Source organism: Mixophyes fleayi, chromosome 9, assembly GCF_038048845.1.
Source record: "Mixophyes fleayi isolate aMixFle1 chromosome 9, aMixFle1.hap1, whole genome shotgun sequence".
Taxonomy (NCBI): domain Eukaryota; kingdom Metazoa; phylum Chordata; class Amphibia; order Anura; family Limnodynastidae; genus Mixophyes; species Mixophyes fleayi.
Window position 1 is genome coordinate 107911826 of NC_134410.1, and position 26821 is coordinate 107938646.

Below are 26821 nucleotides of genomic sequence, written 5' to 3' on the forward strand. Positions count from 1 at the left end.
GATGTCATCAAAGGACAGGTCTCAATACCATGATCATCATTTATTTATATAGCGCCCCTGATTCCGCAGCGCTGTACAGAGAACTCATTCACATCAGTCCCTGCCCCATTGGGGCTTACAGTCTAATTCCCTAACATACACACAGACACAGACAGAGAGACAGACAGACAGACAGACTAGGATCAATTTAATAGCAGCCAATTAACCTACCCGTATATTTTTGGAGTGTTGGAGGAAACCGGAGCACCCGGAGGAAACCCATGCAAACACAGGGAGAACATACAAACTCCTCACAGTTAAAGCCATGGTCGGGAATTCAACTCATGGCCCCTGTGCTGTGAGGCAGAAGTGCTAACCACTGAGCCACCGTGCTGCCCATCAATAGAAGTACATGTCCTTTGTCTTTATTTTGCCCTTCAGCATTGCACTATTGCTGCAATAACTTCATCTGCAAAATAAATTCACTCAACCACACTTAATGCCTACCCAATCTACCTCTCACCCAAGCCATGGTGTATGTTACATATCACACTATGGGGCATATTCAATTAGCTTTTTGATTCACGGTAACGCGCGTTGCCGCGAAAAGTGCGCGTTCTTGCGGGTATTACGGTACCGCATTAACGCGGATTTTCGTTCGCAACCCTATGGGCTGCGAACGAAAATCCACGTTATTGCGGTACCGTGTATTACGTTTCGCGGCTGTTCCGGCGCGTTACCGCGAATCCAAAAGCTAATTGAATATGCCCCTATATGTTACCATCACTAACACACTACAGTAGACGTACATATATTTATAGTTCCTCTTGTGGTGAATGAAGCCTACCGTTAACCCATGGGCTGCCAAATGACATCTTCCTATGAATGATTCATCCCCCAGATCATTTATGACATGAAAAACTGCTCTGAATCACATAATGAATTGGTTGTCAAGGTGTTGATGTAGAGATGGTTGTTTTTAGCTGAAACCTGTTTTCTCTGCCACTGCATTTTGTTGAAAGGAAATTGCTTGGACTTTCTGTGATTTGCTGCCCCTGATTTTTCCATAAGGCGCCTGCTATTTCTGGCAAAATGAGTTAGAATACATAAAAACAGATATTAACCTGCAAAGGGCAGCGGGTGTGCGGCAGTTGTGTAGCTTAGAATGCAGAGCTCTGTGTCACTGTAGAGAGGGAGGGAATGGTGGGAAGACAGAAGAGTCGGAGGAGAGGAGAGGAAAGAAATGGATGGGGTAAGGCACTAGCTGGTTTGTAACCAAATAATGGAGACGTTATGGGGAAAGAGTGCAAAGAGTACGGGAGGGGTGGGAGTGAGTGGGTAGTGGAAAAACAGTGACAAAGAGATTTTTACTGCTAATGAAGACACCTCGACAAACAAAAGCATTGTATATTCTGTGATTTAACGCTGCTTTATTGGCCACAGTTAATTACTGAAACAATTAACCTCGGAATAGCATGATCACACTGAAGTTAGCTTGAATAATAAGCCCATACCAAGAACACAGACTTCAGGAGGGGACAGAGTAGTGCTTTGTAGCATGCTTAGTTTATGTAAGTTAATTAAGCTTTCTAATCTAAGGTATAGGAGCTGAATTCCCTATATTGTGTTCTTTTCATGTAAAACTGAAAATCATATGACAACAATGCATGAACAACAGGCTGGCAAGTTAGACTCTTATGGGGTATATTTACTAAACTGTGGGTCTGAAAAAGTGGAGATGTTGCCTATAGCAACCAGCAAAATACAATTATACCCAATCCAACGATGGCGCAACAATGGTACAATCAGATTCTAGCTGTCGTTTTGTAGAATGAAATAAATAAATGACAGCTAGAATCTGATTGGTTGTTATAGGCAACATCTCCACTTTTTTAAACCCGCAGTTTAGTAAATATACCCCTAAGAGAGAATTTTTTCACAAATGTCCACTTGTAAGCTTAATTTCTAAAATGTACTCTTTAAAGCTGCAGGAGAAGCTAGGAAAATTTTCTCGTAAAATGCCCCCGGCCCTAGCTGGAGGTCCGGACCTGCATCATGTAGCCCTTTTTTCCCAGGTCTCCACCATTTCTCTCACAGCCTGACCTAAAACCAAGGTGATGGGGTGAGGATGCAAGTAGGAGTGCAAATCAGGGGCCACATCAAGAGATTGCGGTTGCGATTGGTCCTCCTGCTCACACCTCTCCTCCACCTCCCAGGAAAAATGGCAGCTCACAGGGCTCTGGCTAGGGGGTGGCATGTAGGAAAAACCTGCATTGTAGTATAGTTTTAAGCCCTTCATGATATTTATCCTGTCACGTGAGAGGCAGAATAAACTCACATATGAATATCACATTGCTGTTATTTTTAATTAGGCCATGTAAAGCTTCCTTTAAGTAGTATATTAGGACAATTATATATTTATGGCCATTATATAGGGGACATGGCAATAATTGACATTTTAAAGGTTTGTCCCATGTTTACCTTCATACAATTAACATGGCTATGATAATTTACCCCAAAAGTTAATAACTAGTTCTCTCTCTTATTGATCTGTCAGTCATTTTTAGATAAAGACTTTAAATGCATGAGAACAAAATTCTGCTAGTTGCCTATTTTGTTGCATAGACTGTGGTAGAGTGTTGCTGTTTTTTTAGGTGTCACATTTCTTCTTGGTTGATATTGTTGAGAATTGCATTGTAACAGTTTCTCGAACTCGAGGGTAGGACTGTTTATCATATCCAGGGTATACTCAGCCTGTGGACATTGCTTTAACGACATTTCTATTCTGCACGGGAGCCTTGAGGCCCTATAGGTTGCGGCTCAGGTATCATGTGATAATTCAGAGCCTATCAGTGAGCTAGCAGACTTTCCTCCAGTTTGAAAGTTTTTCAGGTGCACGGTGAACATGCTCCGGCCAGTAGAGGGGATGTTTACTCTCTCACTAATACTCATGAATATTTCATATCTGCCGAGAAGATGGATGACGTGCAGAAAACTGACTTTAGAAGAAAATTTACAGCAGTACCTCATTGTAACTATAACATGTTTATTTTATTTATATTTATTTGTGATCATTTATCTGTTTAATATGTCGTCCATATTAATGGCATCATCACAATACAATAAATATCATCAAATAAATGTGTCTTAATGAAATAAAATTACACACCCTATATACATTTTGCTTGCCACTGAAACATATTTGTAATATATCGCTGGCGTCGATCCCTTCTGAACACTGCATTGAAATGTTGATCTGTCGTGAAAACATCTGTTTAAAAGTATCGAGGCATGAGCCCAAATGACTCCATCAAATGACCCGACCCTCTGGTTGACCTACGATTGACGCACGTGTGATCAATTTGAGATATCAATACGTTTTGGCCTGTTGGGGGTCATTGAGAAGTGATTTGGAATTCACTGCTTTTCAAAGACATTTTAATTGATTTCTGAGAATGAGTTACTGGTGTTTCCAAGTGGGAATCATTTAATACTGTACTTGGTTGATGATTATTCAGTTAATTGAGTGATTATTTTCTTATTAATATGGTGATCAGCTGTAATAAATATGTTTATTAGCAGCTGTCGGAAAAGGAAGGGAGCAGTGTTGTGGGAAATGGTTTTATTTCTTTGTTTTGATTGACACTGTTTATGTGTATTAAACATTGCATGTGCCTTTCCGACTGAGCCTTTTACTTTTATATGTTTTCCATTTCTACAGTAAATACTGTATGTTAATTTGTAAATAAAGATATTAGTTTGTTAGTTAATCATCATCATCATTTATTTATATAGCACCATCAATTCCGCAGCGCTGTACAGAGAATATGTGTCACTCACATCAGTCCCTGTCCCACTGGAGCTTACAGTCTAAATTCGCTAACACATGCACACTAGTGTTAATTTTGTCAGCAGACAAGTAACCTACTAATATGTTTTTGGAGTGTGGGAGGAAACTCACGCAAACACGGGGAGAACATACAAACTCCACACAGATAAGGCCATGGTTGGGAATCACACTCATGACCCCATTGCTGTGAGGCAGAAGTGCTAACCATTGAGCCACCATGACTCCTTTGTCTGTTTGTGATACCACATAAACCATAAAACACCCTTAGGGATTAAAGGGCTAACCCCACTCTGCCAATTATCCAATCCTCTCACTTGTGTCTGCTGACCTGTTCCACTGGAGTCTCTAGTTGGAAATTAATTTCACCTTAGTTGAGTAATGGAACTGTCCCACTCAAGCTAAAGGATAGATGCTTGAACTCACCTAACTCCTTCCAAAACAAAATTTTCTACTGGAGATCGATAAGATCAATGACATCATAAAATCTTGCACTAAGCAGTGGAGAGGATCTCCTGCTAGGACTGTCACAGGATGTCTCTCTGACCATTAGAGCACGCCCCTCCGACCGTTAGAGCACGCCCCTCCGACCATTAGAGCACGCCCCTCCGACCGTTAGAGACATTGTAGGATCTAACCCCTTATCCTTTTGTAAATAAGTCTATCTACAAGTTTGGGCAGTGTTTATTTTAATTCATGGCAATATTTATTGCTGAATTTTTGGATGACATAAAATAAATCAACCCTAGGAGTATATGTTCACTGGATTGATACGAAAAAAGATAATTTCCTTTTACATTCTTAATTTACAAGGCAGAAAACACAGAGTTACTAAGCCAAACCGCATGGCAATAGTTTCATAACACTCGTCGCATGCTGAACCCCCCCCTAGGCCCACCACGCACAACTACACACAGTATGTAAGGTGGAGGAACCAATACAGCTCCACAGAAGCCCATTTTCTCATTGTCCTAATAAGCCATGTTGCTTCATTTGTCTTAAATAAACTCAGTCGATCCTTATTTTTTATTGCAAAGGATATTTTAATTTTTTTAGGTGAATGTGAGGCTTGATGCACTTGCCTATGAGGATTGATATTTCTAGAACCCAGAGCAGAGAACTTCTTTAAAATTTAATATTCCACTTTTATATCAACACGTGTTATTCACAAAAAATAATTCATATATTTTATCCTTTGCACAGAACCACAAAAAATAAATATCATACATTGCTGCCATACCCCCATGAGAGAAAAATAATTATCACAAATTTTGCATGCTAGACTCAGAGCTGGCTCCAGGTAGAGATAATTGTGGCAGTTGCCTAAAGTCCCGAAGTGTGAAATGCCTCAGTTGGCAAATCAATGAGTTAGAAAAATGATCTCCTTAATAGTTCTCTGTGAGTCAACAAGTAATATTTAATTTACAACTTCTTCCCACCCAACATATTATAACAAGCACAAGCAAGGTGGCCCTATACATCTGGTCTTTCCTTCTATTTTATTATGTTTTTAAATAAATTTATTTTAGTGTATTTCTGTTTACATTCTTAACATAAGGGTGTATATTTACTAAACTGCAGGTTTGAAAAAAAGTGGAGATGTTGCCTATAGCAACCAATCAGATTCTAGTTATTATTTATTTAGTACATTCTACAAAATGACAGCTAAAATCTGATTGGTTGCTGTAGGCAACATCTCCACTTTTTCAAACCCGCACTTTAGTAAATATACCTGAAGGATTCTCTAGGATTTGCATCCACTAGAATTAGATAATTAGAACAACCTTTTAACTTGTATGATAACTCACTTGCACATTTTATTCTGTTCAGGTTATATATATATATATATATATATATATATATATATATATATATATATATATATATAATTATATTTTTTTTAATTTATGTATATATAATTATAGACATTGATAGGAGTGCTTTTAATTTTATGCTTTTATTGCGTTTAATGTCTCACGATGTTGCTACCTGTATATTTCACACCTCGTGATTTGTGACTTGTGTACACAACACTGATTGTGCTGTTATCTGTGCAGGCTCTCTCTTTGTCATTTACTACCAGGAATCCTCACTCACATCATGTCACCTCTGACAGTCAGTTATATGTAAGTGTTCTATCAGCACTTAACCCGGCCTGTCAAAACAATGCCTTCCGTGTTCAGATGGGGGGAGAGTTCTCTCTGTGTTGTGTGTGTGTGTGTATACCGTTGTAACAGAATGTATGTGTAACCCGCTGGTCCATGGCCAAAGGATTCCCTGTGTGCTCTAAAATCTAGTAACAAATATCTGTTAAAAAACAATGTTCAATAAATAGCTGTTACTGAACATTTCTGAAGAATTAAACTAATAAGTGGTCCGACTGTGTTCAGATTACACCAAGAAGGCAGATTATCTAGAAAAACCACCTTAAAATATCACACAGCCGGCAGTGATTTAGGGGTAATACAATTAACAGCCAGAGCACACCTCTTAATTAAAGAATTAAGTTATTGTTTTACAGATAAAACAGCAACAGCAGTGTGTTCCCAGCAGTCTATTTGGTGGGTTAACCTTTTATGTTCTACAGGATTTTTAGGTGTTGCTAAGCAAAATATTAGTGGAGAGTTTGGATAGCAGATCTATTGTTGAAGCATTTCAGCACTGCGGACAGCTCCCTGGATACTGCACTGTGATTTTCTCTTAAGGCTGTAGAAAAAAACTGCTGAAAGCTTAGGAGCTGAAATGTGTATAAGATCAATAAACACAGTATAGCATCCACACAGCCATGAATTATTAGTCATACATACATGCCTAATCTTTTCATTAGAGGTCTTCCATTGCTTGATTAAAACCTGAGATAAACATTTCTCAGTGGTTTACGCTGCACAATGAAATCACCACAATACTTTTACTTATCAATAACAATGTATTTTTAAAGACTTCAACTTGCATTGCATTTTGCATTGATTCTATTTATATGGTCGTTATTTTGCAATAATATATGTAGAGTATTCAAACAGCCATTAATTATAGTGTTCCTTAGGCCTTTTGTTTGATTGTTATTGCTGAAATGATCTATCAAACAAGGACTATGATATGTTTCTAATATACTGTAACTTATATGCAAGGTAAATGTCCCATTTCTAAGATCTTTCTGCACAATGACAACAGTGCAAATGTTTGTTTCATTCTATAAATGTTAAGAAAAAAAAAAGATCTTGTCCCTTGATATATTTATATGCAATGAATGGAGAGATGTGAAATGGGAAATATTTTTGAGCTTCTTATATAAAGGGGCTGAGAATATAATATGTGACTGAGGAATACAATAGGAATGGCTTAGGGTTATTCCTATAGCCCATGTTTTTGTCTACTAAAAGTTATGCCACATAGGTGTTTTATTGAGGTGATGAAATTTCACCTGTTTCGTGTTTGTATATATTTCAAACATGAAAAAGTGGAGATGTTGCCTATAGCAACCAATCAGAATCTAGTTATCATTTACTTAGTACATTCTACAAAATGACAGCTAGAATCTGATTGGTTGCTATAGGCAACATCTCCACTTTTCCAAACCCGCAGTTTAGTAAATTTACCCCTGGGACTCCCTTCATATGTGGAATTTGGTGAGACCTTTAAAATCATCTCTTTCTTCATTTTAGTTGAAAATTAAAGTAAATTCGATGTAGAACATTTCCTTTAAATCTAGACTCTAAAGAAAATAACCGTTAAATGTTGTAAATTTCCAGTGGTAAAATCAGAATTAGAGTGAGCAATTTAGAATGCTACAGAGTGTTCCCCTGTGGCCCAGGTCATTACAGTCACCTATCTCTCACGGAGCAGTAAACAGGAAACACTGGCATAACTTCCTGTTTGCACCCTGCTGGGACAGAAACCTCTGTGTGACATGTGCTTAACACAACTAAATTCCATGCAAAATATGTAATTAACATATTATTTCACATTGCTAATAAATCTGTTTACAATGTAGGAGGATCCCATGAGAGAGGCTCCAAGGGCACAAACTGCGTGTTTATCACTTAGACCTTGATTCTAACACATTGTTTCCAACTCATATGCTTAAGGACAGTTTATTGGTTATGGCTTATGAATGTAGCAAAATATCAATTAAAAGCAGTTTATTGATTGGAAGTAAAAGTTATGTCATATCTATCTATCTCCTATCTATATATCACATATCTATCTCATATCTATGTCATATCTATCTATGCCATATCTATCTATCTATGTCATATCTATCTATCTATGTCATATCTATCTATCTATCTCATATATATCGTTCTATCTATCTCCTATCTATGTCCTATCTATATATCACATATCTATCTCCTATCTATGTCATATCTATCTATCTATGTCATATCTCTCTATCTATGTCATATCTATCTATCGATGTCATATCTATCTATCTATCTCATATCTATCTATCTATCTCCTATCTATGTCCTATCTATATATCACATATCTATCTCCTATCTATGTCATATCTATCTATCTATCTCATATCTACCTATCTATCTATCTATCTATCTATCAATCTATCTATCAATCAATCATCTATCCATCCATCCAGAGGCGGAACTAGCGGGCTGTGGGCCCTGGTGCAGGGAAGCATGGAGGAGGGATCCGGGGCCCACAGCCCGCTAGTTCATAGTGCAGTGGGCCCCATTATCTCCATGGACCCTGGTCCACCTGCTGCATCAATGGTAGTTCCACCACTGTATCTATCTATCTATCTATCTATCTATCTTGTCTATCTATCTATCTTGTCTATCTCATATCTATCCATCTATCTATCTATCTTGTCTATCTGGTTATTTTATTGTTGTTAGAATGGTGTGTATGAAGCAGGGCATTAGTAATCCAGCAAGGTAACCATACTCTGTCACACTTCATACATGCTCTCCAGTTTCCCTCTCATCTTCCTCACAAGTTCCCTGATCCAGCTTTCTATTCCAGTCACACAGTGCTCCGGGACTGGAATCACAAGATTCATTATTATGGGCTGTTACCAGAGGAATCTCAGAGAAGATTTAAGGTGGCTTTAACTGGATAATAAAATCCTTTCCTTACTGACACTAAAAACCTCCCCAGCAGGAGCAGGGACAGACAGAGAAAGGGAAAGGAAACAACAGAACAGAAAGGGCAAACCAACGCAAACACACACAAAGGGGTATATATACTAAACTGCGGGATAGAAAGTGGAGATGTTGCCTATAGCAACCAATCAGATTCTAGTTATTATTTATTCAGTACATTCTACAAAATGACAACTAGAATCTGATTGGTTGCCATAGGCAACATCTCCACTTTTCCAAACCTGCACTTTAGTAAATATACCCCAAAGAGTATAAATATAGTCAAAGAGGAACAATGAAGAAAATAAAATAAAAAAATCAACGAGGTGTTGTAAATTAAGAAGGCAGGGGATGGAAAGTGGATGGAGGAACTATCAACAAAATGGTTATATTGTCAAACAATGGCTAATTGAGCAATTGGGTGTGGGATAAGGCTGAAGTGAAAGGAACACACAGTGAATAGATACTTGACATATTTGGGGCATGGAGAAGAAAGGTCAGATAAAGAAAATGAGAATTGAGGGACAATAGATAGTGGATATCTCTGAGTTCCCTGCAGAGGATGGCAGTCCACTGACACTCGTTTAATGCCAGATAAACAGTAAGTCCACCTCTACTTAAATAGGCAGGATCCAATACAGCATTTAGGTATAGACATTACATTGTGATCTACAGACAGATGCAAAAGGTGTTTGTGATGTGTTGCAAATAGGAGGTCAAGATCTCAGGTGAATGAAAAACATTCACTCATTGTTAGCAGATGAATAAGGGAGTTGGGTGGAATTAAAATAATATTAGCTAAAACACCTGAACTTAAACCAAAGTGTATATATTGAGTACTGGGTATACTAGAGTATATCTTTATTTGGTTAAGTCTGTGTAAATAACAGCCTTATCAAAGCAGGGATATAGCCTCATAGAGACAGAAGATATTATTGCAGTTTCTATTCCAATCTCAGACCACCCACTAAATTAATTAACCAATCATTTACCCTCTCTCCCCCATCCTTTAATAATACCACCACATTCATACCCAATCATTAATACACCCATGCACACATACTTACGCCTACATAGATAGATTCTAACGAAACATACAAACATGCGTGAACATGTGCCAAGGCTGCATTTACCATAATATATATTTAGTCATAATATAGATCGATTTTATACCAGAATAAGTATTGAAGAGGTTAAAACATTTTCACACGGGGAGCATGGAGCACACAGAGCTATATGAATGTCAGCTAGGGCTATATAGACGTATATATATAATGTCTGTGAGAACACGGATACATGTCTAAGATAAAAAAAAATATGCGTGTTTGGCAAAACCAAAACACACATCTGTACGAGAGTCCAACAGTGTGGGAAGGTGAGTGGTTGTGTGTGACACGTGAGTGTTTTTTTGTCGCACGTGTATGTATGTTTGCATGTGTAAGGATGTATGTGGGTACATGCAAGTGAAAATAAAGACTTAGACACTAAAGGTCTGTGACATTATCTACACATGTTCATAGGCTAGAATTTGAGGTGCATGTTGTTGATTTCCAATGTATGCTACCTACACTCATCTTACACCTCTTTATTAACTTCATCACATTGATAGGGATATACTAGGCATGCATCTAATGTCCCCAATTAACACTCTTCATGCTGTTGTTACCACACCCATCTACCAACACCTGTTTATTTGTATATTTTTTAATTTTTATATATTTTTTATTTGTTTTTATTTCCTTTCAATTTTTTTCTACTTAATCCCAGTGTTCTTTCTTCTTCCCTTCACCATGCTCACATTCCTCCTGCACACCCTTTACCTCTACCACCCGCATTCCTTTCCCTCTAATGCTTCTACCATCCTTGTTCGTGACCCTCTCCTCTCCACCAATGCTGCATCCATCGCTCCCCCCTTCTACATTAACCCTTCTCATGCTTTTTCTGTTAAAAGGTATTTCTTACCTGCAGCATTACTTTGTAATGCTCCTCTGGTTTCCGAACCACACACATATTACATCCCATGTTAGCTTGGAGAAGGTGCAGGTCTGTGATGGAAGGGGGCTGGTCACCCCCAATCTTGTCTGGTTTCCAGTCAGAGGTGTGCAGTCAATTCCCCTTCTATTGGGTCCAAATCTAATAGCAGTATAGAAGGGGACTCAGATCAAAAGTATAAAAAAGCTTTAATTATCCATCCAGAGGGGCCAGGTAATCCATGGGGGCAGAGAATGACAAAGAGGGGGGAGGCTTAACATTGGGAGGATGAGACCAGCAGCTGCCCCCCACATCTTCCAAAAATGGGGTGCCACTTCTCCTCCCCTCCCCCCCTATGAAGTAGACCTTTCTCCAGGGCTGCCTTCCACTGCTACCCAGGATAATGGGGTACCAGGACATATATACTTATAGGAAATCAGACTCCTTCTTAAATGGTTAGAGTGCTGATCCTCAGTGAGGTCGGCAAATGTTGGATCCTCATTCTCCTCCAAAGCATACACGAATGGCACTGAAGGTACCTGTGCTTAATCAGACTGCTGCAGAACGCACACACTGTGTGTATCTCTGAGCATCAGCATTGCTGGAAAGGAGGGAGGGAGAGCTGAGTAGGGAAGGTGGGGGGGAGAGTGAGAGGGAGGGAGAGCGGGAAAGGTAGCTAATAAATATGGATGGTCTTTGGTGTAACACTCAGAGCCAATCTGTTAGACAGGCACGAAAACTGCTGAGAGTATTTCATCAGCAGCGCAGAGCTCTGGGTATGTAAGACATGGAGGGAGGGGGGGCAGAGTGAACAGCAGGAGCTACAGGATGAAGGAATGTAGGGGGGAGAGGTAGGGAAGAGTTAGTCTTAATGATAACCAGGGACAAAAGTTAGACTTGTTTCTTTTATTTATACAATGCATTAGGAAGGGGAGAAAAGGAAACACCACAGAGCAAACATCAAAACCTCTCTGTAATCAGATGAGCAAGGTTTTCCTGATAAACCTACATTTGGCATTTAACTCTTTGTCATCTAAACACGCCTACATTCTGCTCTGATAATTGCTTATTCAGAAAGGTCAAAATTGGTGCATTAATGGGGCCTATTGTGTATCTAGCCATTACCAGCACTTGTTCAATCTGTTTACTGTAACCCTTCCAGTCTGTATATTAATGTGGCCTCTCAGTCAGTGAGACAATCAATGACCTTGACAGACTATCACATAGGGGTAAATGTACCAAGAAGAGAGTTTTTCAGCAGGTTTGAAAAACCAATCAGATTCTAGTTATCATTTATTTAGCACATTCTACGAAATGATAGGTAGAATCTGATTGGTTGCTATAGGCAACATCTCCACTTTTCAATCCTGCTGGAAAACTCTTAACTTGATACATTTACCCCATAGTGTCAAACCATCCTGGTCAGCGTATGGCAGCATCCTGCAAGTGACACTGTGACTTTACCAAGGTCTATTAGGGAACCATGTACCTACCGTACTTGTATAGAACTGCAAATAGAGACATGTGGACTATGCAGAGCCAGTTTGCACAGGGTAAGGGGAAGATCTAGGCCAGGCTTGTCCAACCTGCGGCCCTCCAGATGTTGTGAAACTACAAGTCCCAGCATGCTTTGCCAGTAGACAACCAGTTGATAGCTGGAAGGGCATGCTGGGACTTGTAGTTTCACAACATCTGGAGGGCCGCAGGTTGGACAGGCCTGATCTAGGCCATTCCAGTGCCTTTATCACTGCTGTGGGATAGGTGGGATTAGGCACCTAAAACAAGGTTTTATTTTGTAGGAGGTGCTATTTCATCTAGCTGTCAGGGGTGAAGATGGCACAAGGCTTTCCAGATTTTGCATACACCGCAGGGGATTTAAGGAAGGCTGAATGACCTGAAAATTACACCACCTCAAAGGTGGCAGAAATCAGTACATTTCAATAACTGCTAACTAAGGGCCTGATTCATTAAGGGAAGTTAAGAAAAAAAAAATAATGGGTAAGTAGTCTCCTGGACAAAACCATGTTACAATGCAAGGGGTGAAAATTATTTTTTTATTTTGCACATAAGTGAAATACTGACTGTTTTTTCATGTAGCACACAAATACTTGATAGCTTATTTGTACACTGACATTTAAAGTTGATATTTGTGTGCTACATGAAAAAAAGACAGTATTTAACTTATGTGCAAAACAGAAAACTAATTTGCACCCCTTGCATTGTAACATGGTTTTGTCCAGGAGACTACTTACCCATTTTTTTTTCTTAACTTCCCTTAATGAATCAGACCCTATGTCCTTTGCTGCAAGTTGGTGTATTGGACCAGGTTATACACAGCCATAGAAGTGCACATAGGTTCAGAGATATACAGGTGTAGGCAATCAGTTGTGACTGAACCAGCTGGCAGGATGACATTCTAATTACTGATAGATTTCAGCTGGTGTCTTGGCTTTCCATGCCTTTTTGCACCTCCCTTTCTTCATGTGTTCAATACTTTTTCCCTGTGTCATTTCACATTATTACACAAAACTTAATTTATGGACATCTATGGTTTGATTTCTTTGCATGTGTGGATTGCAAGAGTTGTTGCTGACATTTGGTGTAAATTTCATTACAATAGCCACATTAAATATATATTTACTGAGAAAAATGTTCATGTGCTCAATAGTTATTTCACCTGCATATATAGCGCATTTCACACAATTTCTTCCCCAACAGAATGCAGTTGCAGTTTTATTATTTTTCTAACCAGAAAAATAAACACCTAGTGGTAGGTTTAGCAAACCTTCTAAAAAGTAAATGTGAAGGTGTTGCCCATAGCAACCAATCAGATTCTAGCTATCATTTTCTGGAATGTACTACATAAATGGTACCTAGAATCTGATAGGTTGTTACGATTTTGATAGATTTTCAGTGTTCTCTGTGATGATTGGTGGAACAATATATGCAGCAAATCCTGAGTACCATGGCAAAATTGGCTAATAAAAAATGTCATGTGTGAGTGATCAGCTGTATTTGGTAAACTGGTTGACAAGTTGAATCCATACTGTTGCACATGTCTGTGGTTATAATGTGATATATGGTAATATCAAATCATACTGTTAGTGAGGTTTGAGAAAACAATGAATTGTGATCTCACTAACCAGAGGCATATTTGACCCTTTCTCTTGTAAATAAATTAACCTTTACAATAAAATAACATTATGATTAATAATAGACTAATATGGACTTAGTCTATGACAGGGTCAGTTAGACCTTTTCTCTTGATCCTTTTGCATTATTTAGTAACACTCTGCAGGATGCTCCAAGTTAAATGATGTCCTGCGGATCTCTTCTCTGGATGGATGTCTGTATTTGCCTTTCTGTATGGGGGCTGTGCTGTGATGTTTAGTTAATGTACCGTGCAAACATCTTTATTCTGTACAATGAAGTGTGGAATGTCTCATTCTCCTACACTCCTTTCTTTAAAATCATCATTACCATAACTCGCCATCCTTTCTGTAAACGTCTTTCCACCTCTGGTTTGTTGGTAGTGACCGGGCTTAACCGTATTTTAAGCCCGGCTTGTTCGTGCTGATCTCTGCTTTCTGAAATTATTCAACAACCAGCAGCTACATGCAATTCACTTTGATTTATTTAGTGCAGTGTTTGCTAACCTGTGACACTCCAGGTGTTGTGAAACTACAAGTCACAGCATGCTTTGCTAATATATGGCAGCTTATTGCTGGAATTTTATGCTGGGACTTGTAGTTTCACAACACCTGGAGTGTCACAGGTTAGCCAACACTGATCTAGTGCTATTTAGCTATGAAAGCAAAATGTTTTGCTGGTTGCTATGCGCTAATGCAAATTTGCCTTTCGTTAAAAACCCCTCACTGTCTCTTTAAACTACTACCCCCATCATGTTATGTCCTGCTAAACTGATATGCTCTAAACATGTTCCAGTTGGTTGACTACAGTCTTAAAATGAAGCTGTTTCAAGACATAAGACCGGCCAAGAGTTTGACTCTAACCTGGCCAAGTGCCAGCTCTGTTCTCTGTCGTAATCTTCCCTTGTGGCCTCTAAGTGCCTATGTGTAGCATGGCATGCCTGGCACAGAGGAATCTGTTGCTGCCTGTGATGTCGGCATGGTGCATAGAGCAGCTGGTACGAAGATGTTTATGCTCAATGCTGTATGAGCCGATTAATCTCTCATTTAATATCACATTGTGCATTTCAGGAACACAGTTTATTTCATATATATAGGTAATGATGTTAGATTAATCAATAAAAAAATATAAACAGTTGCATGCAGCGACTGTAATCAGATAGATGCATAAGAGGTTCTGTTTTAATCTATAGACAGTGATTGTTCTTGTAACCTTTTGACATTTTACAGAACTTGTCAATATGAATGATTATGTCCCCCCCGCACTAGAGATAGAGTATGTATTACTGGTACATGTTTCGTAAACTCCAAACATGATTATGTGCTTTACCTGATCCTGATCCTGACACCTGATCCTAGTGTGACGTGGTTATGTTCAAATGACATGATCACACCCCCCCTCCCCCCCGATGGCAGCCAATCGATTGTGTTGTTTATCTAAAAAATACGTATTCTGTTTGTAACTCATATAAATGTGCTGTTTTCAATTTTGTACAACTCCTGTTTGTCTACAGATATGTAAATAAAGTTTTTTGGTTTTTTTTAGTAATTATTCCATATTATTACCATTTTTAACTATTATATGTGTAGTACTAGCCTGTGACTTATGTATTTTTTAACTTTTCTACACAGAGTGACTGCTCTTTATATATGTCTCCCATTATTACGTAATCTAATTACTACCAACCCCCACAGCTCATTTTTTATATACGCAATCTCAGTACCTCTTGTTGCTTCTTACTTCCCAATAATTATTTCTTGTAGACAGTACCCTTGTAGAGCTAGAGGTCTCTACAGAGTCAACCTACAGGCATTTGAAAGCTTGGGAAAAACTCCAGGCGTCTGTATTGCCGTTGGCGCAATCAATAACTTGAAGGCAGTGAGTACAGGAAACGTGAGGGGTGATGCGATTAATGAGATGGATCCGATACACTCAAAGTCTGGGTCAAGCATCTCACTCTCGCAGACTTAACCAGGATTTGTGGGGTTTAAGCCAAGTAACACTGTATGGTCAGTTCTGAGCCATTGGGAACTATGAAGGAAGTGTTGTTGCATTTGCTAAAAACAAAGATATCTGCCTACTCTATCAACTTAATTAAAAGAGCACATCTATACATAATTTTAATGCATTCTGTTATCCGGGCGCAACACATTTCTGAGAATAGTATGATTCATAGTTTAGGGAATAGTAAGATTCATTTCTGAATATGCAAAAGCTCAATGCAAATGCTGTTTAGTGACACTACCACATATGTTTACCCTTAGTACAATCCAGGAAGAATGAGTGTCTGAGGGCACTGTAAGCTCCTTTTATAAGAATGTGTGACATTTGTTGATGCTTGCGGATTGGCTTCTGTACATTCTGTGGTCTGTGATTGGCCTGATTCTCCAGTGGGCGTTATTTATTAAGCAAAACTGAGCAGTGCTGAAGACAGCTCCCTCCACCAGTTCTACCCTGGTCCTGGACTGATAATTTAAATAAAAAGATTAATACAATTTGCTTGACTTATTTTAGTCACAGTGGAGTATAAAAAAGCAAAGTTACCATTCTAAATACATGGCCTAGCTTTGCTAACTCTTTAACTCAGCATTTGATTTTTAGAAATGTACAATATTGTTCAGTGTGAGGTGAGGACTCCACAGGATAAAGGGTACTGCAAATCTAGTCATGGGCAGCAGGTGGCTCTAGGGCAGGCTTGGCTAACCTGTGGCACTCCAGGTGTTGTGAAACCACAAGTCCCAGCATGCTTTGCCAACATATAGCAGCTTATTGCTGGAAGGTGTTATGTGCGTATTGTCGCTAACCAATAACGATTGTCGAACCTCGATTTGTGTTTCCAACGCACAAAGATTTATTCGCAAATAGTAGAATAATATGCTCAAGCGAAGTGATAATAAATACAGCCGTTACTTATCACAGGCGCTCTGGATCCAGTGTGCAGCATTCAATCCTGAAGTCTGGGGACAAGATGTCTGAACACTAGATGTGAAGCTGCTGCTTATATACACATAAAAATACAGTAACACAATGAAGATGGTATAGCTTGCATCTATTGGTCCAGGTCTCAGGAAGGTCCAAGGGGTTGTCAATCATTGGCTAGTTCATCCTAAGGAATCCAAAGGAGGTGGTCACCTCTCCAGGGGGTATGCTCGGCTCTTCCCGCCAAGATTCCTTAGTCTTAAGTAGTTCATAATTCCCTATCATTCATAACTTGTGTATGCACTCTGCGATTCCCTCGCAGAGTGAACCAAACATTAGGATATGTAAAGAGGTTTATTATGATACCACTCATGATATGATTCCTTCAACCTGTTCCGTGTATTTCACTAATATGCATGTAACTCTAATATAACATATAAATACTACTATATCTCGACATTACTGACTATGTGTTGCAACTACCATTAATGTGTACTATTTTATTAGTATGCGTGTTTGTGCGAATGTATGGTAAAAGACCAATTACTGTTGCTGCCACGTGTTGTGGATGCGTACGCCCTTTCACGCCGTAGCGTGCCCTTGTAAGTCGTAGCGTACCGTACGCATCTTTTTAGACAAAGACAACCATGTTTGCTCGACTTTAATTGAAATGACTTTATCCAATTTGCTGACTTCGACAGCGGGTATGCTGGGACTTGTAGTTTCACAACACCTGGAGTGCCACAGATTAGCCAAGCCTGCTCTAGGGTCTCATGCGGCCCTCCGCGCCTTCACCTACTGCCCCCAGTTAATTCCTGTTTTATCGTCAGATTTGTTTGTTGCAGCTTGTAGCACTTGTTTGAAATGTCTGCTCTAGAATGTAAGCTTTTGCGGACAGGGTCCTCTTTACCTATTGTCCCACGTCTGTCTATTGTCTGACTCCCTCGTACGTCCCGTCACATCTTTTGCCGTGTGAGTACCCCTAGTATTACATACACTCATCTGTGCTACTTATATCTACTACCTCATCTATATGTTGCTTGCTTCTGTATCTGGCCCTTCGGAATCTGTGGCACCTTATAAATAAGTAAATAATAATATGTTATTGCAGATAAGTGTTAAATGCATTGTTTTAACTTATTACTGAGATTAAGGGTAATGTACGGCTCTTTTGAAGATCACAAACAGTTTATGAAATATTTTATTACTAAAAATGCACATGGCTTGCATGACAATCGACATCCAATATTTTTCTTTACTTTGTTGAGTTGACTGTGTTACTTTTAGCAAATGTTAACCAGGATATACCTTTAAGTGTGCTTGTTAACGAATATGTGATTCCATGCAAAACTTTATACTATTGTAGTGAAGAAGGTCAGGCTGGTCTTTTTTCGTTATTGTGTATGTAATATATTTAGTTACATCTATATTTTTCAATAGTCAGTAAGAGCAAACAAAGCAAGCTGTTCCGTTGTTCTGGAAATAGCTTTGCATTCATCGTATACTCATGGAGACTCTTATTAACATGATGCAATGATAGCAACTCAGTGAATGCTATAAAGTGTCAGTGATTAACTCCATGAGGTTTCATTTCCTTTTTATTATACTCCTTTTGAAATAACTTTGTTATATACAGTAGGCAATGAAAAGAGAAAACAGTGAGAGAAAAACATTTTAAGAGTGCATACCGTTTTCTTGGCTTGCTGTTTAGTTGGTGGACAAGGGCATTCATTTGCTGTTAAGCTGGTGGACAAGGGCATTCATAGGCTCACTGTGTTACAAAAGTGTTACATGTAATAAAGTCAGACTGATACACGTACCTTAGATAGAGGTCCCCATAGCTTGAAGGGGACACTACTGTGTGCACTCCAGCTTGGCGTGCCTTTACTGTAGCTTAATTGCATGCATACGTCTGTCCCCCCCTCAATTCTGCCAAGGATTTTGTAGCCTGTCGTAAGTGTCCTTTGCGTTCGAGGATGAATTGCATGTATTTGCATTCTCTGGCATATAAGGCCTGATTCATTAAGGAAAGTTAAGCAAAAGTAAGTAAGTAAGGCAAGACCATGTTGCATTGGAGGGGACGTAAATTTAGGATGTGATGGCAGATTTATAGTTTGGGTAGGGCATGTCCTAGATCAACTTAAAATTTCAGTGCACAAGTAAGCTATCAAGTATTTGTGTGCTACATGAAAAAACAGACAGTATTTAACTAATGTGTAAAATAATAAACTTATTTCCACCCCTTGCATTGTAACATGGTTTTGTCCAGAAAACTTGAGTAAGAAAACTTAACTCAATTTTTTTGCTTACCTTTCCTTAATGAATTAGGCCCATAGTCCGTTTCTGGGCATGCTCAGAGTGGTTTAATGCAAAATACAGCACTTATCGGCATTTACGTTCCTTAATGAATCCGACCCAATATGGCCATTGCTCTCTCAGATTTAGCATTTTGATATGTGTTTTTTTTCTTGTGCTTTTACTAGTGTTTTAGAGATGATTGTATGTATTCAAGCACATTGAAAAGTGGCTGGCGCAAGGAAATGGCACAAGTAGCATTACCAAAGCTCACTGCAGCGCAAGTTCAATGTATGTAAGGAAGGGATGGAACAGATATAAGGGTCAGTTATTTAGTACAGGGAGGATTTTACATTTAAATATATTATTTTAGTTTATTTTTATTATTTTCATCTATAGTGGTCTTAAACAAAGCTACTGTTGTAAATCAGTGGAAGACTCACTTTTGAGGATGAACTATCCTATCTGGCATAACTGTCAAAGTATTTACATGAAGAGAGCTGCAGATAGGTTCAACTATATGCTCACAGGTTGATAACTGTTAAAGAAATGTCATACAACAGAGTCTATAGAGGAATGGTGGGGACCAAAGCTTCAGAGGCACTTAGACACCCGTGAGACAGTCCTTCTATATGGGATCTTAAAGGAATGAACTAGATGTTTATTCGTCCAACCAGCTAACCAATCATGTGCTACATGCCCTAAGCTGGGACCCACCCCATCCCTTTCACATCTCTCATAGCCCAGTTGCTGTCAAATAAATAGGTATTTTAACCCTTTAAATGAAATGCCCAAATTTAGACAGCCTCTAACTTTAAGTATTGTCCCCTCCACATAGTAGTCAGGTGTATATGTCTCAACAGGGTCCAAACCCAGTCCTCAGGGCTCCCCAACAGTGCAGGTTTTCCATATCTCCTTGCTGGAGCACAGGTGTATTCATTACTGACTGACACATGTAACAGATCCACAGGTGGTCCTAATTATGTCAGATGGGATCCAGAAAACCTGCACTGTTGGGGAGCCCTGAGGCCTGGGTTTGGGAAACCCTGGTCTATCTTTTCTGACTGTAATATGCATGACTGACAGTTTAGAATGGTGGGAATTTCAAGCAGTGTTTTGGAATGTGGAAGTGATCATCCTTGTTAGTTGTCAGATGTAGTTCGGTGAGTTGTGTTTGAAATCACAGGTAGAAAACGTCAAGAGACAGCGGAACCCACACATGGCTAATATATGGGGAGGGCAGGGGGCAATACTCAAGGTATATCAATGTCCAAAGCTATAAATAACCTTTTAATCCAACATCTAGGGGTAAATGTATCAGGCTGAGAGTTTTCCGGCAGGTTTGAAAAAAAAATCAGATTCTAGCTATCATTTATTTAGTACATTCTACAAAATCATAGATAGAATCTGACTGTGGGCAGCATGGTGGCTCAGTGGTTAGCACTTCTGCCTCACAACACTGGGGTCATGAGTTCAATTCTCGACCATGATCTTATCTTTGTGGAGTTTGTATGTTCTCCCTGTGTTTGCGTGGGTTTCCTCCGGGTGCTTCGGTTTCCTCCCACACTCCAAAAAACAGACTGATAGGTTAATTGGCTGCTATTAAATTGCCTTTAGTCTCTCTTGGTCTGTGTGTGTGTGTATGTTAGGGGATTTAGATTGTAAGCTCCAATGGGGCAGGGACTGATGTGAGTGAGTTCTCTGTATAGCGCTGCGGAATTAGTGGCGCTATATAAATAAATATAAGATGATGATTGGTTGCTATTGGCAACATCTCCACTTTTCATAGCCGATACATTTACCCCCTAGTGTTCTTAGATCTGACCATTAGAAAGAATTGCAACCACCAAGGAAAAAATAGACTGTAAGATTGACTGAGCAGGAAACTATGCTGAAAATGTACGTGTACAGCCAAGCCTAAGAAATAATGTTTGTACTGTTTAAAATATTAGTTAATAATGTGACCCCAAACATTAAAGTAAGAATATGTGAGCTGATCATTCGCAATATTACATATTAACTTATCTGTTAGACTTTAAGAAAATCAGCTTGTTTGTTAAGCATTTGTACATGTGGCTTGAAAGTGTTGTTCTGTCAGAGCCAGGGGCTGAATTAGACAGTGGTACCTTTTTAGTATGGATTATGAGCATCTTGAATGTGTTTTAGCTCTTTGTAAAATAAGCATTACCATTGGGCGGCTAGATGACTCTTTTCCATAGCAACTCCATTGTGACATCACAGAGCTTTCGTCTACCCAGAGGGGAGGTGGGAGTAAGAAATGTGTATAGTACTAGAATAGATGGTACGTTAGACACTGACCTGCTCTAGCTAGTGACACACAGCTCCTAGACACAGCAAGGTATCTTTGGGAAAAGATTTCCAGTCTATAGTTTATTGTATTTTCAGCTCTTATCCAACTACAACTCTGTGCTTCTAAAGGAACTGCAAAAACAGAAATGGTTATTATTATTTATAAGATATTTCACTTGTGGATTCAAAACACTTCTTTTAAATACTCACTTTTCTGGGCGTCTATGCATACATGTGATAGTGATAAACCAGTAATATACATCGGTATGCGTCAGTTGTACAATCTCATCTGTTGCTGGCCGGTGGCTCCAATAGCGTCGCTAACAAAAGTGCCAATGTGCCTATTTGTTTGCCTAGTGCATACATGGGTTCACGTCCTCATCCCGGTTTTGGGGAACAGCCCCAGAAAAGGAAAACTGCTTGATTTTGCCTTAGTCGTGTCTTTAATTAATCATGTCTATGTTAACTGAGGTTTCCTTTGCCACTTAGAGTCTTCTATGCACCACAATGCTTCCCACTGTGGGAAATTGCCCCTATTTGTCCAAGCCACTTACCCACCCACACACTTCCTTGGAACTTTTCCCTGGAAAAACAATCTGTGCCGAGCTTTTTGGGCATTGCAGTTACGCATGGTTGAAAGAGTGAAGCAAAATTGCACCTTCAGATGGATTTACTCTTAAATCTAAATGAGGTCAATAGTCTTTAATAGGGGTATAAGTCATCCTTTTCCTCCCTCGCTTCAAAGTTTCAGGATTCAGGTAGGTAATGGGGATATGGCCAGGGCTTGATGATACAATCGGCATCATTAAATGGGTTGGGCAATTGCATAATCAAGCTGTCACCTCGTTAAAATCTGACACTCACTGTTTACTGAGGTGGGTGGGGCTTGATATAGCAATTTGCATCATGTTCCCGCCCATATTAGGGCAAGTAAGTGCTCTCTGGGAGGATTGCCTGCTCACACGGGTGAATGGGAGGGCTTCCCCTAATTTGACACTCTCCTGGACAATCATAGAGAGGGAGGGAACTATGAGACAAGTAAATAAATCAAATATTAGATTCAGCGCTGGGTATTTTTATCTTCAACACCTTTAGATTTATAATCTGGCTTTCCTGTCCAGGCACCAAGGAAACAGCAATATCCCTGTTTGTTACAGAGGATTGTTAGCAGCCATTCTCCCATGTACTCCCAAATAAATAATATGCACACATCTTTTAGCTACTACATTTTATTTCAACAAAAGATACTCACTTTACACCGGTTCCTTCAGAAAATCTTTATGAAAAAAAAAGTCCATTAAAATGTTGTCTTTTATTCATCTGATGTAGTGTAGCACCCCAAGGAAATACAGCCAATTAAACACAAGCAAGGGGTAAATGTATCAAGCTGAGAGTTTTACGGCGGGTTTGAAAAGTGGAGATGTTGCCTATAGCAGCCAATCAGATTCTAGTTTTCATTTTGTAGAATGTACTAAATAAATGACAGCTAGAATCTGATTGGTTTTTCAAACCCGCCGGAAAACTCTCAGCTTGATACATTTACCCCCAAGTGTCATTAATGCCATTCTATGCTGAATGAGTGTAACTGAGATGTCCCTCCTATATTGGTGAACTGGCCAACCATTCTAAAGCCTGGGAAAACCTCTCACGGATGTCCTTGTATTCAGAACTACTGGAAGGCGCTAATTCCTTTAATAAATATTATATGTGTGTCCTTTTTTTCTAAATACATCTTAACAAGCTAACGGTAGGTTCCCATTTCTGTCTAAGAAAGGTACTGTAACGATTATTTATTGCATTGTTGTAAATTAGGATGGATCCCTATATCTCTTTCAGCGCACTGTAAACTGCCATAACCTAGAATAGCCATACCACACAATTCACTAATTTAGGTTGAGAATACAAACTTCCCTGATAGCAGCTTCATTGTATGGTTTAACAGATTGGATCTGTTTGCAACCATCACGTTCTCTTAATAAATCGCTGTTGTCAGCATACGCAGCCCAGTGCAGATACATGGACGTCACCACTGTAGCAAGTGAGATTGTAGAATTGATGTAAGCCAATACACAGTACCAATATGTTTTGACTGACATCAGTTTGAAAAGTACAAATCGATAACTGGTTAAAGTTTTTTTGGCAGAAGAGACCGAAGATTCAGAGATTCTCCGAGTTCCGCGTTTATTTCACCGTTCCACACTGACTTTGTCAATGTGCATTTTGTGGAATTTCTAACCTATGAATAGAGCTGTGATGACGATGGTTAATTTTTAATTTCTGCTGCGTGGGGTTGTTGGGTCAGAATTGGAAATACCTAAGGACAAATTCTATCTGTGCAACTTGCACAATGTTGCATCATAGAACAGTTTGGAGCATTTAACTAATCTTGAATAAATTAATAATATATGATGTGTGTAGTCTCAGAATTTACTATTTCTTGTATTTATATTGCATTGTATTGTACTGCCTGCACAAGTTGACTGGATGACTGGTCGTCATAGGAAAGGGTTAAGGCAGTCTCAGTCACTTTGGCAGTGATAATTTAATTGTGAGGTAGATGAAGTAATGCTTGAAGCTGTTGTTCTAATTCACCTCCAGTATCACAGGCAAGCCCCCCTCCACTTCTCAATCAATCGATATCTCATCAAAGCCATGTTCTCTGCCTTTATTTATGGGAACTCCCTCCCTCCTCTCCCCTCTTCCCTGCACACTGCTCTTTGTAGAATAATTGGGAAACAGAGTCTTGGAAAAGGCACAGCCAAGGTGAAGATCTCTTTTCACACCGAAACACCTTAATAGGGCCCAAAGCAGCTGATAAAACAGAAATGTATTAACTCTTGGTATTGATGGTGTGTCCTATGGGTAGGTGGGTGCTTGTGATGTTAGCAATGCACCCTGTTGCCTGTGTGACATTGTCATCTGTGTTTAGATCAGTGTTACATTTGTTGGTGTAGTGTGTGGTATTTGAACCCGTTTGGCTGATTATCATGGGACATGTAGTTCTTAGCCATCTAGAGTCCCAGGGGTCAGCACTGTGTCTGGACACGGACATCTCTGTCCTCCAAGAGACCTTATATGAAGTCATATTTCCCAGACACATTTATTTTATTACTTGCCCTACCTCTATGTTGGGGAAAGTTTAGAAAATTGAGGTGAAATCCAAGGGAAGGTTTGAGGTCCAGGTCAATTGTACAGTCCCATTGGCACACTTTGCCATACCTCACAGAGGGCATGTGTTGGCACCACCAGCTTCCATTTGGGCACCACATGTTCCCAATTATAAGCTGGGGTGCTCTCATGTTGCTTCCTATGATTAACTAAATGTGGTGGTGTGCTTGCAGAAGAAGCCGAGAATAAAAAGCAGGAGGTGCAGTTGGAGTAATTGTAAGTGATTGCTGGGTGCGCCCATGGCATTATGCTGGGTCACTTAATGTGATCTTACTAGGCAGATCATGGACATCTTGCTGGACGCATCACACACCTCGTGCTGGGCACCTCCATGACACATTACTGGGCACATCCAGAATATCCTGCTGGGCACATCCTGGGGATCTTGCTGGGCACCTCCATGACACATTGCTGGGCATATCCAGAATATCCTGCTGGGCACATCCTGGAATGTTGCTGGGCACCTCCATGACACATTACTGGGCACATCCAGAATATCCTACTAGGAACATCCTGGGGATCTTGCTGGGCACCTCCATAACACATTACTGGGCACATCCAGAATATCCTGCTAGGAACATCCTGGGGATCTTGCTGGGCACCTCCATGACACATTACTGGGCACATCCAGAATATCCTGCTAGGAACATCCTGGGGATCTTGCTGGGCACCTCCATGACACATTACTGGGCACATCCAGAATATCATGCTGGACACATCCTGGGGATCTTGCTGGGCACCTCCAAGACACATTACTGGGCACATCCAGAATATCCTGCTAGGAACATCCTGGGGATCTTGCTGGGCACCTCCATGACACATTACTGGGCACATCCAGAATATCATGCTAGACACATCCTGGGGATCTTGCTGGGCACCTCCATGACACATTACTGGGCTAATCCAGAATATCCTGCTGGGCACATCCTGGGATGTTGCTGGGCACCTCCATGACACATTACTGGGCTAATCCAGAATATCCTGCTGGGCACATCCTGGGATGTTGCTGGGCACCTCCATGACACATTACTGGGCACATCCAGAATATCCTGCTGGACACATCCTGGGGATCTTGCTGGGCAACTCCATGACACATTACTGGGCACATCCAGAATATCCTGCTAGGAACATCCTGGGGATCTTGCTGGGCACCTCCATGACACATTACTGGGCACATCCAGAATATCCTGCTAGGAACATCCTGGGGATCTTGCTGGGCACCTCCATGACACATTACTGGGCACATCCAGAATATCATGCTGGACACATCCTGGGGATCTTGCTGGGCACCTCCATGACACATTACTGGGCTAATCCAGAATATCCTGCTGGGCACATCCTGGGATGTTGCTGGGCACCTCCATGACACATTACTGGGCTAATCCAGAATATCCTGCTGGGCACATCCTGGGATGTTGCTGGGCACCTCCATGACACATTACTGGGCACATCCAGAATATCCTGCTGGACACATCCTGGGGATCTTGCTGGGCAACTCCATGACACATTACTGGGCACATCCAGAATATCCTGCTAGGCACATCCTGGGATGTTGCTGGGCACCTCCATGACACATTACTGGTCACATCCAGAATATCCTGCTGGGTATATCCTGGGATGTTGCTGGGCACCTCCATGACACATTACTGGGCACATCCAGAATATCCTGCTGGACACATCCTGGGGATCTTGCTGGGCAACTCCATGACACATTACTGGGCACATCCAGAATATCCTGCTGGGCACATCCTGGGATGTTGCTGGGCACCTCCATGACACATTACTGGGCACATCCAGAATATCCTGCTGGGTATATCCTGGGTATCTTGCTGGGCACCTCCATGACACATTACTGGGCACATCCAGAATATCCTGCTAGGAACATCCTGGGGATCTTGCTGGGCACCTCCATGACACATTACTGGGCACATCCAGAATATCCTGCTAGGAACATCCTGGGGAATCTTGCTGGGCAACTCCATGACACATTACTGGGCACATCCAGAATATCATGCTGGACACATCCTGGGGATCTTGCTGGGCACCTCCATGAGACATTACTGGGCACATCCACATTATGTTG

General features: G+C 40.2%; 1 protein-coding gene across 4 annotated transcripts in view; it reads right to left on the bottom strand.

Annotated features, from left to right (window-relative positions):
- Window positions 1-11610, bottom strand: part of PDZD4 (PDZ domain containing 4) — a 91412-nt gene extending 79802 nt beyond the window's left edge. For 2 of the 4 annotated variants that reach the window (XM_075184831.1, XM_075184832.1), the window contains exon 1: window positions 10888-11608. In XM_075184831.1, coding sequence (XP_075040932.1) covers window positions 10888-10947 — 60 coding nt within the window. In that variant the 5' untranslated portion in view covers window positions 10948-11608. Of the gene's footprint in view, window positions 1-10887 lie in introns of all 4 variants that reach the window. The other 2 variants (XM_075184830.1, XM_075184829.1) reach the window with 2 other exon arrangements.
- Between the last annotated feature and the right edge of the window lie 15211 nt (window positions 11611-26821).